Genomic DNA, 16,323 nt, shown 5'->3' with positions numbered 1-16,323 from the left:
GTATATTTTGTTGCTTCCTGTTGTGATGGGTTTTTTTATTCAAATCAGCAAGTCATCAACATTTTCTTATTTGTTATTAATAACAGTAATCCCTAAGGTTTTTTTTTTAACCTGTATATGTTTATTGGTCGCTACTTTGCGGATTTTCGTTTATCGCGGGTGGTTTTGGTCCCCATTAACCGCGATAAACGAAAATCCGCAAAGTAGCGACCAATAAACATATACAGGTTAAAAAAAAAACCTTTTTTTAAGTCCGCAAAAAGTCCGCAAACGGTCTGCGAGAAGCTCCAAAACAACAGCGAGTCACGTAGAGCAACATATACAGTACTGTACTCCATGTATATGGATTTTTTTTTTTTTAATGAATATGTTTGAAAAAATCCGCGATGCACTGAAGCCACGATAAACGAACCGCGAAATAGCGAGGGATCACTGTATTGACCGGATCCAAAGTGGCTACTTTACAAACTAACAAAAGAGAGAGCAAAAATACTTCTATTGGCAAATTTGTTCCCAATAGATTGTGTTGGCTTTATTAACGTTAAACGGCCATTTTGCCACTTGCTGTCGACTGCAATTGACATCACAGTTGCGCAGGGCTCAGGTAATGACCAGTCATGGCTCAGCATCAGTAAACATTATTTTAGCTCCGTTATCAGTGTCATTTGATTGTGCTTCTCATTTCATTTCATGGCAGAATTGGAGAGTTATGCTGTTTTCATGTGATCGTAGCTTCATTATGAGGTTAGTGGTTGCTGGGTTAGCTATCAAAAGAAGCTTTTGTAAGCAATATGACATTTTTGGTAGATTGGACTTGCTCCATTTTATAACTATCTTCGCTTCGCTTTAAGCAAAATTGGATTAGTCATGTCATTTGGTAGGTATGTAAGCAAAATAGCTCGATCTAATAGTAATGGTGAGTTCTGCTTGTGGCTCTGATTCAGTGTTTTAATTTTCACATCTACCTTTGCTGTAGATTGGCAAAGAAGTGGAAGTCACATACTCATTAATGAGACCGAAAAAATATCAAACACGGCTTCGTAATCAGTGAAAGATGACATATTCCTCAAAAGTTGAATGGCGATCCCAGAAACTGTCGTGGTTCTTACCGCTTCTGTGAAGGGGTCATAAGAGCAGACACCTTATCATCGTAGTATTTCCTCATGGCGAAGCGGTCCAATGCCTGATCAGCACTTTGAGGAAATAGATGGGATGGGGGAGAAACAATTTATTTAACACTTGCAGGAATGATGACTCAGAGAGATTCAAGTTGTGCTGCCCCAGTAATTAAAGTGCGTTAACCCTGACTTGTACAAGGTCAACACTGACACACATGCATACACATGCATAATGGAGACGAGTGAAAGTAAGCAGAGGGACAAGGGATTCCTGCAGAGAGGAAGAGAATGGCAGCTTTAAGTAAACAGGGAGGCAGAGAGGAGGCAGTGTGTGCACAACTCGGCCATTCAGGCATCCCTAAAACCAACAAGCGTGGGGGCCTTTTCACCCGGACCCTCGTGCCTCCACCCCTACCCCCTACCCCTCCACGCAAATCTATTCTTTTGCAAATCTGACGCATTCTCTTCCTATCTCTTCCTCTGACTTTTCTTTTTCAGAGACTCCTGTCTTTCACGTTCACCTTCCCGACCGCGTCCTTTCCATCGGACTCTTTCAAAGTGACATTTCTGCAGCCGCATTTAAGCACATGTGCCTTTTATACAGAACCCCACTAAGTTTTGATATTGCTGCGACTTTCATACAGTGACACGAAATCTGATAATGAGATGCGTACTGCAGAGTGAGGTCAGCATCGGCGTCTGGTGTGGCATAAAAAAAAAATAATGTGGCTGGCCAGATCCCAACATTCACTTCCCAGTCCAAAAAGTATTTTGGACAAGTGCTTTCAACACAGATGGGGGAAGTGAATGTTGGGATCTGGCCAGCCACGTTATTTTTATTTTTTTTGTGGCCGTGGGAGCAGCAGATACTTCTCATTTCTTCCAAAATCGGTTGTCATTACAGGAAACACATATTCACTCCAATGATGTTCTGTGCTGCCGTCGTTCATGATCTAAGGCTTTTAAGCATATACGGTTGGATTGTTTTTCAAAATTTTTTGCAATATTTTTTATTTTTTGGGTGAAGGGGTTGAAGAAACTATTATCCTAGACTTGTGATTTCAAAACTAGTTGTACGTCAATTTGTTGTCTATATGTAATGATATGATAGGGTACCTAAACATTTACAGTATACGGTTTCACAGTCATAACGGCCCTGTGAAAGAAACCGGAACTACAATGTAGCCCGCAACAAAAAAGGAGTTTGCCACCCGGTTGACGATGCTAAATGCATGTAAGGTCCCATTCACACCGCCAAAGAGCCACAGCAGAAGATAGCGGCAGGGCTAAGCGGTAGAGTGGTCGTCTCCCAATCCAGAGATTGGGGGTTCCATTCCTGGCCAATGCGACCTTGTCGAAGTGTCCTTGAGCAAAATACTGAACCCCAGTTGCTCCTGATGCTGCATCATCAGTAAATAAATGAGGAAACAGCGTAAAGCGCTTTGAGTACCAAAGGTAGAGAAGCGATATATAAGTGATAACCCATTTAGTTTGATTCCGGCATCCAATGTGTGTTAGATCACCAATTTCCAGTTTTGCGCGTAAAAGGCAACAATGGAGAAAAGTAAATGTTCTCTTTGCCGAGCCTCACTGGGTAGACCAAAAACAGTCACATGGACTGTCAAAGTTGAATAGATACACTGAAAGTGACACCGTGGCCGGCGGCTATTACAGTCGCCACTTTTTTCTCTCTCAAGCTGATTCATGTCATTCTATATGGGGTGATTCACCAGTTAAATTGTGTGGTTTTCCCTTTTTTTTCCTCCCCTCCTTGTCAGCCTCTGAATCACATCGACCTTGAATTACAGGAGGTAAACAAATGACTTGACTTAGTTTGCGGTCCGCCGAATGAGTCACGATGCATTGTTGTGGTTTGCTCGACGGAGACAGGGAGTGGGCAAACGATGACAAACGGTGTCGAGAAGACAAACATAAGACATTTATAGACACACATGAGCGCTTACCTGGCGGATACGTCTGTGAAGTGGACAAAGGATGAAACGACAACGCCGATTCGCCCTTTGCCGCCCTAGATAACAAGAGACGAGTCATCATGTTAAACAACACTGAAAAGCTCTTCACAGTGGCTCCTTTAGTTAAAAAAAAAAAAAAAATCTGGGATGCTTTGTTTGGATTTCGAAACACCTTTTTCCGCATTGAAAATAAGATAAGATAAGATAAGATAACCTTTATTTGTCCCACACTGGGGAAATTTGCAGTCTACAGCAGCAAAATTGGTGAGGAAGAAAAAAAAGTTTTTCAAATGCACAAAATAAATGTTTCATAAAGAACTGTACACAATTCAATCAAAGTGCAATATAAAATATAGCATTAGCAACACAGTATATTTGTAGAACAAATATAATAAATTAGCAATAGAATAGAAACCACAGCATAAGGTGTCTGTGCTATTTACAATGGTCACAGGTTTTCACGTATGTTTATTCAGCAGCCTGACAGCAGTCGGTAGGAATAGAAATAGAACGCTCTCCATGTTTTCAATGAGATTTTAAACAAATCATCAGTCATACAGGGGTATAAATGAATTAACCATGGGAAAATGAAATTATTAAAACACACTGTACACTGCATATTACATCAACTGTCATACACGTTTAAAAACGTTTCAGCGCCAATGTAAAAGCCTGTTTCTTTGGTCCACTGTGTTGTGTTTGGCAATTTCATTAGTTAGAGGTGATGAGGCTAAATGGAACTGGGGTATGAACTCGTTTGAAAAGACCCATAAATGAAAACAAAAGTTGCAAAGATGGCTGGAATATGGTGTGCACTCTAAAAAAAAATTTCCCTAAAACATAAAAGCAATTCCACTTCACCAAGAAAGTCAAATACTTAAATGTTAAAGCACTGTTTGTTTGGCATTTCCAGGGGTGGGGTATTGGGGGGTTGTGAATGCTTACCCTGCAGTGGATAACCACCACATGAAGCGGGTCCGCATTGAGCCAGCTCTCCATGGCTTTACAGATGGTGCAGATCTTATCGAGAGGTGGGGCATGCATGTCAGGCCAGCCAGTTTCCAGAGTCTGAAAACACACAACATAGTGTGAATACAACGTAATACGGATGCATCAAAACCGGTTGGGTCTAGATATATCAACAGATCTTTGGCTTTTGTTGATATTTTTGTTATTTGAAAAACATTACATAAGCTCCCTTCATAATTTTTTTTTTTTTACTATTAGCACCTATTTCTGACGTTTATTTATGTACTCTTATTTTAACACTCGCCAATCTGATAAAAAATGCATGTTCTGTTGATCTAGCTTGATTTTATTTCAGACACGGCAGGACTTCGGTTTACGTTCCATTCCTACAGCAAGACAAATTCGTACAAAGGTTGGAATGTGCGAGAAAAAAAAAGTCATCATTAAGGTGAATATTTGTCTGACAAAATACATAGATGATAAATATAAAACAATCACATCAACAGTCATGATGGCGCCAACCGATGTATTCTTGGGCCACTGCATAAACATGTTCTTCATGCGCTGTTAGCAACCTAAAAACGGCATCATGTATGATGTACGGCAAATCCGGGCCTCCCTCTACGTGGTCTCAAAAATCTACCTTTGGATTCATTCTTGACAGGTCATGTCTTTTCTCTGACAGGTTGATAATCTGTGGAAAACACAGGCAGTGAGTCAATCTGCATGTTCTTTTTGGACATCGATTCTCTCAATAGTGAATGAGCTCAGCATTAAAAAAAAAAAAAAAAAATCAGTACTTGGTCAACATTCATGCAACAGTGACATCAATGCAGCGTGCGCACTTTGACCCGAGGCCACAACGGCGACAACAGACTGTAGGCGTGCATTATACTGACAAGGTAATTGTCTGCGTGCTTGGACTTGAGCATTCGTGTGACATCCTTCAGGTTGTGAGCGTAGATCTCTTCCAGGCATCCCCGCGGGAAGGACACGGCGATGATGCGCTCCGTGATGTACGTCAGGTCCAGCTCGTATCCCTCCTCCATGCTGAATGCGGGGCTCTCCTGTCACAAAAGGAACGATACCGGTGAGTCAGGGCCTTCAAGCCACTTCACACCATCGCCACTTGCGACAGGTGACTTTGCCCGAGTCAATATTTGACGGGCAAAGTCCTCAGCGCTTGTCATTGTGTCCGAGTTTTCCACCAATATACATGGAGAACGACCTCAGAAAGCAGATAGCGTGGAGAGTGTTTGCACAGTAACGGTCGTCAGCTTAGCGCCACGAATGAGCAAAGCATCGGCTTGTTTATTTGAAAAGATTAAAAGCACTTATCTGTGCCAGTGATTCTCAACCAGACTGCCCGGGGCACATGAGTGTGCCGTGTGAGAGCTCTTGGAGGTGCGTTGCGGCAAATGATCACGGTTCACTCAATTGCTCTAAAAATGATTTTCTTTGCAAAAATGAATGTATCTTCATTGAATTACCGTATCTATGCTGACGACTTACAGTGCGAGACAGAACAAACAAATGATCTTCTATTAGATGACAGAAAATATATACAGTGGTACCTCTACTTACGAAATTAATTGGTTCTGGAAGAAATTTCTTATCTACAAAATTTTGTAAGTCGAGACGCGTTTTCCATGTAAATGCCCTAATCCGTTCCAAGTCCCCCCCCCAAATTCAGACATAAATGTTTTCTGCATAAAAATGCGTCAAAATATGTAACAAATACATGTTACAATGAGATTATTGCACAATAAATGAGAGTTGTGCATAATGTAAAAAGCAAAGAATAGAGGAAAGAATAAAAATGACGGTCATTTAACTTTCAACTGCATCCTCATCATTTTTTGCCCTCTTTAGTTCATGTTCTTTCTCAGAAGTGACTCAGATTTCATTTTCGTTTTACTGTTCGGTGCCTTCTACCATCTTTGTTACTGATTTATTGCTTTATTGTTGTATATATGTTAGTTGCTCCATGTAGAGCACTTTGTATGCAGCGATGGCTGTTTGAAAGTGCTCTATAAATACAGTTGAGAGAGAAGTGTTTTTGCCTGGCGTTTTGTGAAGAACTGATCCTCGGACGTTTGTTTTTGTCGGCTTTTAACAATCCTTCGAAAATGTCCAAGGCAAACATCATCAGCATAGTGAGCGATCTCCCAACTGGTGAACACTTTTTCTGGGTGATTCATATTTATGTAAAACTATCGGAACACCTCATGGCCCGCAGGGGTGAATGGTGAAGATGCTGCATCGACACATATCTATTTATCTATCTACAGTACACACACAGACACATTCGGTAGAGGTCCCACTTAGTCAATGGTATGTCAGGATGATGCTCGGTCATAGCCAATGGCAGAGCAGCTATAAGTATGTTGCATTCATGAAATTCAGAGCTGCGAGGAGCAGGTCATGCTGTGTTTTTACCTTTCGTATTTTGAAATTTATGTCTTAACAAGAGGCAATATTTTCCTGTTGAGGCGTTTCGTAACTTGAAAATTTCATATGAAGAGACATTCGTAAGTAGAGGTTCCACTGTAACTGAAACACGTTGGCTTGAGTGGATGGCGGGCTGTACTGAGCTCATGACAAGGCTCAAAGCCTGTCGACTTAATTCATGGATGACAGGACCTTGGCCAGACAAAGCCCTGGCCAAAAATACCTTTCACAAGTTGTACAAAAAACTGTTTTCCCTTTATCCAGTGTGAAGGAAACACCTGTCAGCCGAGATGCATTTTTTTATTGTATGAACAGCTTCCCGGCGCACGGCCCTTATCTCTGTTCTCATTTCCTAAAAATTGTTAAAAAAAAAATCTCTAACCGACAACTACAGAGGATTTTGGTTTCACGTGAGAGGGCCTGAGATTATGTCGAGGTGGGTCGAAGTCAAAATGTTTTCCAGTGTGGGCGGTCTGATTTTCCTTGATTGACAGTAATAGCAGTACAGTGGTGGCGAGGTAGTACGTCTGTCTGCCTTGTAGTCAACAAATCTTAAAACCTACTTTGTGGTGTTTTGATGTTCTCCACATGCTTGAATAAGTTTTCTTTAGGCTCTCCGGCTTCCTCCCACATTCCCAAAACATTTATGTGAGGGTCACCCAAGACTTGAAATTGCTCATATTACTGTATATGAGTGTGACTGAAAATTTTTGTTCATGGCTCAACAAACATGCAGCTTTGTTGGCTTCTTGAAAAGTTTTGGTTTGAAGCAATGCAAGTGTTCCACCGATGCTGAGTTCACACACACAAAAAGTTATTTAATGTGCTTTGAACTGGCTGGTCCAGCTCTACTATTTCCAACATTTCATGACCAAGAATAAATAATGAACCCATTGGCATCAGCGACATATCTTGCTCAAAGGACGATTGGGACTTGATCCAAACATAAGCACGCAAAGAGTTTCATATTTCTAAAGGAGGTGAAATCATATTATCATCCTTCTCATATGACCCTCTGATTGCTCACTGTGATTTAAACTATTGACAGTCAAGAACGCGTCTGAATGTGTCAATTGTGAAAAGCCTGCAGGCTACATCCCGGCACTTTGAAGGGGGCCCGAGAGGGAGCCATGGAGCGGGGATGTTTCAGCCGAGCGGAATGAAAGAGGCCATGTGTCTGAAGAGGTCATCGCTCGGGGAAACAGAGCCGGGTGTTCGGTGAGTGTGCATGAAAGCCTGGTCGAGAGGTCCTTGGGGGATTGCTGAAACAAATGCCAGGGTTAGTCGATTTCCCTTGAGACTCTGTTGGAAAAAAATTTTTGACTAATGGCAAATGAATGAACAGGGTGGCCAGCAGAGAGTGTCCACCACCTATCTCCAGGGCAGGGATGAGAGGCGGGTAAAAAGATCTTTGTACTTTTTGGATGTGTCAAAGTGCTTTGCTAACTGAAGATTAGATTGGAATCTAACCAACACTTAACCTCTGTGCGACCCACTGTTGTGAAAGTCTTCGTTTATTTGGTGTGTCAATGAGATGCAGAAAAGAATGATTTCAAAAGAAAGGTTGCTTAAGGTTGGAGGCAAATTCCACACCTACAGTCACACAGAGTATATACTGTAGATTGCCCACCTACTGCACATGCCTGAAACTAGAAGAAAATGAGGCCACCAAAACGAAATCCACGTCTTTCTGTTTTCCTCGAGGCCTTTGCAGCACTCCAGAATGTGCCAAATACCAAAGCGGAGGTTTCTCAAAATCCATGAGCTAGGAATAGACATTTGCGTTATCCACAATGATTCCCAAACAAAATTAAATTATTACGGTTAAATGGATAGTCTGGCGGCCTGGTGGTCCAGTGGTTAGCGCGTTGACCTCACAGTGCCGAGGTGCAGGGTTCAATTCTGGCTCCAGCCTCCCTGTGTGAACTTTGCATGTTCTCTCCGTGCCTGCGTGGGTTTTCTCTGGGTACTCCGGTTTCCTCCACCATTCCGAAAACATGTATGGCAGGCTGACTGAACACTCTAAATTGTCCCTCAGTGTGAGTGCCTATGTGTGCCCTGTGATTGGCTGGCCACCAGTTGAGGGTGTCCCCCGCCTACTGCTCGAAGACAGCTGGGATAGGCTCCAGCACACTCCGTGACCCTTGTGAGGATAAAGCGGATCGGAAAATGGATGGATGGGTGGATGGATGAATCATCATTACACAATTACATTGCTAATTGTCCCCATAAACCAATATGAAATTAAATATGTCACCCAAAATTAACATATGAATAATTAACGGAGAGGGGTGCACAAACTCAATTAGAGGGGATTCGTGGTCTAAAAATGAAGGAGGACCTTTTGTTTTTCAATAAAATCAACATCGGTATACTTGACTCAAACTCAAAATTTCGGGAAAGGCTAAACTGTGGGAACTAATTTTAGTTAACGCTGTATTATGTATGTCACTCTCTTTGAAAGTTCTGAGCTCCTGTTTCGCTGTCAACGTCATAATGTCAACCAGTTAGGACTGACAGATTCATCCATCTCATTCGTTTACCACCCACAATTGGAAAAAAAAAGCATCAGCAAACTATTGTGTCACTAAGCCATAAGAAAATCCATCCATCCATTTTCTGATCCACTTAATCCTCACAAGGGTCGCAGGGGGTGCTGGAGCCTATCCCAGCCGTCTTCGGGCAGTAGGCGGGGGACACCCTGAACCGGTTGCCAACCAATCGCAGGGCACACAGAGACGAACAAGCATCCGTGCTAACACTCACACCTAGGGACAATTTAGAGTGTTCAATCAGCCTGCCATGCATGTTTTTGGAATGTGGGATGAAACCAGAGTACCCGGAGAAAACCCACGCAGGCCTGGGGAGAACATGCAAACTCCACACAGGGAGGCCAGAGCTGGAATTGAACCCTGTACCTCTGCACCGTGAGGTCAACGGGCTAACCACTGGACCACCAGGCCGCCCGCCATAAGAAAATCAATTGTAAAATGCCATACATTTACAGTACTGAGGCTTACCCGTTCCACAGCGAACCGTTATGTGCAGCACTGCCTCAAGCTTTCAGCTTTATCCAAGACCACGTCTCTCATTCATCAGCCGAACCGACAGGAGCACTTGCCCCGGCACGCACGAAAGATAATTGCGCTTTAATTTGCTTCAACTGCTTTTGTTCTGGTATGAGGCACAAGATTAGATCACAAAGGTAGACTAAGCTTTGCCAAGGAGCTCACATCTTAAGGATGCACATGGCACTCTGAGAGTTGGCCTGGCGAAGGATCCAGGCTCGGCAGAGGTACTTGCAATACTGACAAACCAAAAAAAAAACGACAAAAAATAACAACAAATGTTGATCAGGTCTGCTCTGAACAAGCTGCGACAGGTTTATTAAGGTCAGGATGTTTGGGGGATTAGGGTGTGTCTCGCACACACAGCTCTTACCCTGCAGGTAAGAGTTTGGACTAGGTGGGTTCTTGATCCTCATTGCATACATACAAAAGAGTAAAACATTTCGGGAAGGGAAGCAAGGGGCCGCAAAAAAGTGTTCGCGTAAACAAACCTCTTGTCAAGGGCGCCACCCTTTCATCTGGCCGGCAATTTATTACGGAATAATCTACCACACACGCAGCTGCCAACGTGAGCGGAAAGTTTGGATTCCAAAACTTCGGCAATACGGGTTGAATCACGGCCGATGTTTTTCATTTTTGAGAGTTCATCGTGATGACAACAGTTGGCAAGAACTTTGCATACTTTGCTGTCCCAGTGAATGAGACTGGGTTGAATCGCGCAGATGTTTGTTTGTGTCTGATTTTCCCGCTTGCGACATGCGTCGACAAGCTCCCGGGCTGTGTTTTCCATCAGTGATGGCAATGTGGTCATCAGTTCAGCAGATTGTTTCTACATACTTGTTGAAATAAAAAAAGGAGTCATGGAGGAAGATGAGGGAAACAAGCTTAACGCATGAAGAAACGCTTCACATTAATGCGTCAGTCATGAATTGGGTTTGAATGGAATCCAGTGAGGCTTTTATTTTCATTATTAAAGCAGCACTTTTGTAAGTTAGTATAATAAAGGGGATTCCCCATTTACAATAGTCCCGACACATTTTCCATGCTAGTATTTACTTTAATAATATGAGGTTAGGCGGCCCGGTGGATAGCACATTGGCCTCACAGTGCAGAGGTCGTGGGTTCAATTCCGGCTCCAGCCTCCCTGTGTGAAGTTTGCTTTGGCTGCGTGGGTTTTCTCCGGGTACTCCGGTTTCCTCCCACATTCCAAAAACATGCATGGCAAGCTCCTTAAACACTCTAAATTGTCCCTAGGTGTGAGTGTGAGTGTGAGCGCGGATGGTTGTTCATCTCTGTGTGTCCTGCGATTGGCTGGCAACCGGTTCAGGGTATGTCCCGCCTACTGCCCGAAGACGGCTCCAGCACCCCCGCGACCCTTGTGAGGATAAAGCAGGTTGGAAAATGGATGGATGGATAGATGAAGTTATGAACGGTGAGTAACTTGCTTTTTAGTGACATCAGGATATGGTGTTCCACGACACAAAAGATCCGATACTCTGGTATGGACAGTATAGTTTTTCATTTCTTTGTTTGCTGTTTATGAAGTAGAAGTGCTTTTCCTACAAATCTTTACTGCACTTCTGAATTTCCTACCGCGTTAATATAGGTTAGTGAGAGACTTAAGTGCATTTGGACAAATGATGGTGATGCCGCCACACCATAGCAAATTGAGGAACCTTGGCACGTACTGTATGCTGCGCATTCCCAAATGGTAACAAACAGGGCAGGCATTTATTGGACGAACATGAAGCAAATAAACATTCACCAAGTAAATCTGCCTTGAGCTTACAGCATTACATGCAATCCCCACAAAATGGACCTGCAAGCTTTTTAACCCAACCACTTTGGGAAAACTGGATCTAAATATGCCAAAGCATAGCAGGCCAAGTCCATTATCCCAACCCTCCGAAAGACATCTAGTTTTACCATATAAGCAATCGACCGAGGGCTACATGTTGCCCAGTTGTGAGTCATGCAGCGCTTTTTAGCCCAATTAAAGAAAACTACAATTGCACCGCAAACGTCATGCCTTCAGACATATGAAAGCAATCGAAGGTTTCCTTCCCCCCCCCCCCCCACTACTTCAATCATTGGAACTCCAAGCAAGCTGACATATTGTGGAATCAAATACACTTGTTAGGCTTTAATGTGAGGTGTATCGGTTGGACACCGTGCTGACATTGTGAGCACATGATGGCTCAAATCCAAAATGAAAAAAAAATCATTGAAAAACTGGTACGAATGACCTATTATACATAGAAAATTACTTCTGAATGATGAACAGATGGCAACAATGGCCGTCATGAGCGATCGCTACCTTGATGCACAGTGGTGGACACCATCAACTGATCAACTTTTGCTTTGCAAATTACAAAGTAGGAAATACCAGCTGCTAACCTGCATGCCTTTTAAATCCTACTGACTCGCACTCAAGAGTACGACAAAAAAAGATAGTGGGTACAACTAGCATGGAAAAAAAAGCCATTTATTTTAATGCGTAGTTGTTACCAATAAAACTGGACACCACGCTCCACACATTGTTTTTAAAGTTAACATCATATTTTAAACAAAAACCATTGACCTCCCTGTTCCACTCTATAAAGTAGTTCCAGCGTAAGCACAAGGTTAAGTACAGTTATAAATCGTCTGAGGCACCTTGCGACCTCTAAACGTACAGACATATTGTCGCATGATGGGCAGCATGGGAATTTGATTGAACGGTACGGTGCTTTCGGAGAACAACTCTCTTCTTCTAATACTTAGGACTCTTCTTGTTTGTTAGGTCCAGTTGCCTCGATTCAGTTTGCGGAATACCATGACCCGCATGTATGGGATTCTGCCTAGACCCTCCTCTATTGTCCATCCATCCATTTTCAACATTGCTTATCCCAAACAGGGCCGTGGAGAGTTGCCGGAGGTTATCCCAGCTGACTTCAGACAGAAGGCAGACTACACCCTGAACCGGTCGCCAGTCAGTTGCAGAGCACAACAGTCTGGTTGCCCTGTGGCACAGGTCACACAGGTGACAGGTCAGTCTTGGTACCATGACAGACATCATCTCATCAGCAAGCTTTGCAGAGCCCTGAAACAATCATGAACAATTGAATCAGGTGTGTTGGAGTCGGGAGGGCATCCAAAAAAGGCACGATATGGCTCTTGAGGAACCGACATTCCCTACCCCTGTCATAGAGCGTCAGTCATGTCATGTTTATCTCGAGTTCACCATTCACTAGAAGGTCAGTCAAAACACCTTTGTTTTTCCTGGAGTATCTTGCTCACGTTGACAAAATCAGTCGGCCTAATGATGGTTGAAATCGCTTTTTGTGTACATTCCAGTGGTACAAGAGTTTAAATCAAATAGCCACTTAAATAAGCTGTGATACAAAAAAATGAATAAGTGTTGTGTTAAGACAAAACTGCTACCTGGTGCAGTTTGTCTTAACATGGATGAAGCCATTTTGTTTCCAATTTACAGTCATCATCAATCCATTCCAGGCAATCGAATCAGTTAGCTCTTTTTCGACTGAATTATGGCGACAGCATGGTCAGTTTAAACCCCCAAAACATTTGTTAGGCTTCAACATGACAACCACAACAACGGTTTGTACCCAACACCCAAAAAAACAAACAAGCATTAAAAAAAACACACACACATCATCGCATGATCATTGTTCCACATGATCAAACCCTACTAGAGTTTCTTGACTCCTGTTGGTTCAAATCAAATACCGGCAGTGATACCATCGCTCATCTAAATTTCTTCATACTTGGCAGGAGCCTTTGCCTCAAACTGCAGGAAAACATGTTCACGGTGACATAATAGAATCATCATAAGGCCAGAATTAGGTCCTGCCTTTTCCTGTCGTGTCTTCAGGCAGGCTCACACTGTGGCTATGACACCCATTTGAGAAAAAACAAAACTGTAAAAAAAAAAAAAAAAAAAAAAAAGCCACAGATTTGGAGTTGATATTTTTAGCAAGTTTATAGGGTAACGCTAGAAGGCTAACATGTATTTGTCACACTTTTACATGAACAGAAGGGAAGGAAAACAACACGGGCCTCACTCTGGGAGAAAAAAAAAAAAAGCAGCCTGAAGGCTGTTAAAGTACTCCCTCATTATCCGTTCCTATCCCAAGGTCATGGTGGAATGTGTCCCAAAATGGATTTCATTCCCACTCTCACTCTATGTTCATCTCAAGCATTTCTTGGTCCTTCCTCTCACTTTAATGGCTTACACATGGCAGCCAAGTGGCGGCAACTCCCTTTGCCGAACGCACGTTGCCTCATCACAAAATAAGGGATGTGCTTGTTCGACACATTTGTTTACCTTTTGTGGACATGCACCGTTCACATTTCTCCGACTTCCAAACAAAACCAGCAACAAAAGCCATAATTGGCAGTTTCAAAAGTGTTTATCCCATTTTGCCGGGCGTGTACTTCATGTTGAAAGAGGGCTGCCTTAGAAGAATGATGCGCGAGGAGGGTGTAGATGGAAGCATGTGGGTCAATTGACCTTCCGTGCAGGGAAAGGCCAACGAGTGATAAACTCGAGGTGAAGAGGAGAGGATTGCCGCCGCCAATGCTCTTATGATGGAAGTGGGCTGGTATATGGCGTCAAAATGATGGCCACTCCAAGGCTGCTCTTACAACATAGCGGATGTGTGCTCCAAAGACAATCTACCAATAGATCCGAGTAAACACTGACACTCACACACACAAAAAAAGAGAGCCTTGTTCCTTTTTTGGTGCTCGGAAAAGACTCCCGGCTAAAGTCATCCACAATAATGGCAGCATGTGTTTCACATTATGAGCAGCGCCATATCACACCAAAGCCAGGAACCATCGCAAAAGTCATGGAGGAACACACTTTAACACTGCCATGGGGAATCTTTTACTTCAGTTTTAGTACAAGTTATACTGCTATGAAAAAAGATGACGGCTGAGAATGGAAACGGAGCAGAGAACCTTCGCCAAACTAACCGATGTCTATTTCCACTCTATTATGTCTTCAAACACATTTTTTTTTTCAGTTTTCGGAAGCAATGCAAAATGTACCAGGAGAAAAAAATGTAATGCAGCAACTTAAAAAAATATGTTTTGAAAATTTGATCGTTTGATATTTTGAGGCTTTTTGTAACAGTTTCTGTGATAAATCATAAAAACCACATCTGGTCTTTTTAAAATAAAAGTTATTGACATTTATGGGAATGTTGTTAGTTTAACTAAGTAAGCAAGTTGTTTTCTCCTCGTATTTTTTTAAGTTCTGCAAACTTCTGAAATGCAGGAAAGCCAATTTTCACAACAACATAACTTAAAATATTTAGTGAAACTGCCTAATTTAAAATGTTAGTTTTAAAGTTTGTCACCTTGAAATTTTGAGTTCACCCAACTTTTTTTTTTGCAGTGTAGATTTGATGTGCTTTTCGTATTATAACATCGAAATCCCAAGGGCTTGTATATGACCCACGAGCCTTAGGTTTCCCACCACTGCTTTAACAGGTCATGTTGACGGCATAACTTGCAATAACAAGTACAAAAAAAAAGACTTTCACATAGTGTGTTCAGTTTGAATGACTCCTTTCTCTGTCCTCAGACTCCTGTTGAAAGTTGTGGACGAACACACGCGCGCACACACACACACACACACACACACACACACACACACACACACACACACACACACACACACACACACACACACACACACACACACAATCGAGTGAGTGTAGGACGCAGGTCCAACGTAAATACTGTGTGAAACTTTCTGTTTTGCTTTTGCAAGCCCAATAAAATGAGTTTGTGGGGTGGCGGCAAAAAAAAAAGATCCACTGTGCTCCACTATTACCTTGTGAGCAGGCAGAGGTTCAAATCCTCCCTGCAGCTGGTAATGATTGACTGTGTAAAGGCGAAGAAACAAGAGGAAAGTTCAGCCTTACCTTTGCAGACTGCGTGGAAGCACTTTTTGTGAGTCCTGCTTTGCCTCCCCCTCTTAGTCAGTCAGAGGTGCAGAAAGGGCTGAGAAAGTGGCGAAGGTGAGGTCACAGAACCCTCAGCCCGTCATGCAGCTCACTCATTACAGCCTCGCTTCTGGACGATCGGGAGGGAATTCAAGATTGAAAAGGGCGTTGAGGGGAGATCCTTGCGGAGTGACGCTGAAGCCGCCACTCGTTACCTCGGCGCACTTTCCTCCAGTCGAAGCTGCGCGCTGCAGAAGCAGCAAGTCCTGGCATGAGGATGGTCCTCCCACTGCTCGGATGGGGACGTCTTCCTCCGGTTCCCCGCGCCTCCCAATCCAGGCCTGCCCCCTCCCAGCCTCCTCCCCCAACCTCTGTCCGTTTGTTCACACGCATATTTCCTCCAGACACCCTCCCAACAGGACGCCGCCGCCTTCCCCCATTCCTAAATCCTCCAATGTGGAGACCAGGCTGGAAATGAATTGATACTTTATGAATGACCGTGCTCTCATGATAGCACGTCGTGTAACACGTGCCTTATGCGGTATTACCCATCTAAACCAATTAATATTTTTATCGACTTATGTTTAATTGTAGACGCTTATTCATGTGATTATTTTTATATATCTGTTATGTTTCCTTGCGCTATGTAATTACGAAGAACGACAGTGACTGAATTTAATCAAATTGACTAGTTCGTCCAATTTTGTTCTCATTTTCAAAATGAATCAATTTAAACGAAAAATAGGGATTTAGGATTATGAATTTACATTTTCCTCAGTGAAAACAT

At 42.9% G+C, this 16,323-nt stretch overlaps 1 protein-coding gene and 1 long non-coding RNA gene across 2 annotated transcripts in view; one reads left to right on the top strand and one right to left on the bottom strand.

Moving 5' to 3' along the window:
* tns3 (tensin 3) overlaps positions 1-15,828 on the bottom strand; it is a 64,959-nt gene extending 49,131 nt beyond the window's left edge. Inside the window, exons 1-6 of the mRNA XM_019878913.1 lie at positions 15,516-15,828; positions 4,960-5,127; positions 4,704-4,754; positions 4,037-4,159; positions 3,083-3,147; positions 1,110-1,193 (exon numbers count right to left, since the gene is read on the bottom strand). Of these exons, the coding sequence (XP_019734472.1) occupies positions 1,110-1,193; positions 3,083-3,147; positions 4,037-4,159; positions 4,704-4,754; positions 4,960-5,109 (473 nt within the window). The 5' untranslated portion in view covers positions 5,110-5,127; positions 15,516-15,828. The remainder of the gene's footprint in view (positions 1-1,109; positions 1,194-3,082; positions 3,148-4,036; positions 4,160-4,703; positions 4,755-4,959; positions 5,128-15,515) is intronic.
* Positions 5,043-7,911, top strand: LOC109521220 (uncharacterized). Its single transcript, XR_002169313.1, has 2 exons — positions 5,043-5,150; positions 7,595-7,911. It is a non-coding gene; the product is annotated as an uncharacterized LOC109521220 (long non-coding RNA).
* Positions 15,829-16,323: the final 495 nt, after the last annotated feature.

This window comes from Hippocampus comes, unplaced genomic scaffold (genome assembly GCF_001891065.2).
Source record: "Hippocampus comes isolate QL1 unplaced genomic scaffold, H_comes_QL1_v1.1 scaffold85, whole genome shotgun sequence".
Taxonomy (NCBI): Eukaryota; Metazoa; Chordata; class Actinopteri; order Syngnathiformes; family Syngnathidae; genus Hippocampus; species Hippocampus comes.
Note: the sequence above shows the minus strand (reverse complement) of the source record. Positions and strands in the feature narration are given on the sequence as shown.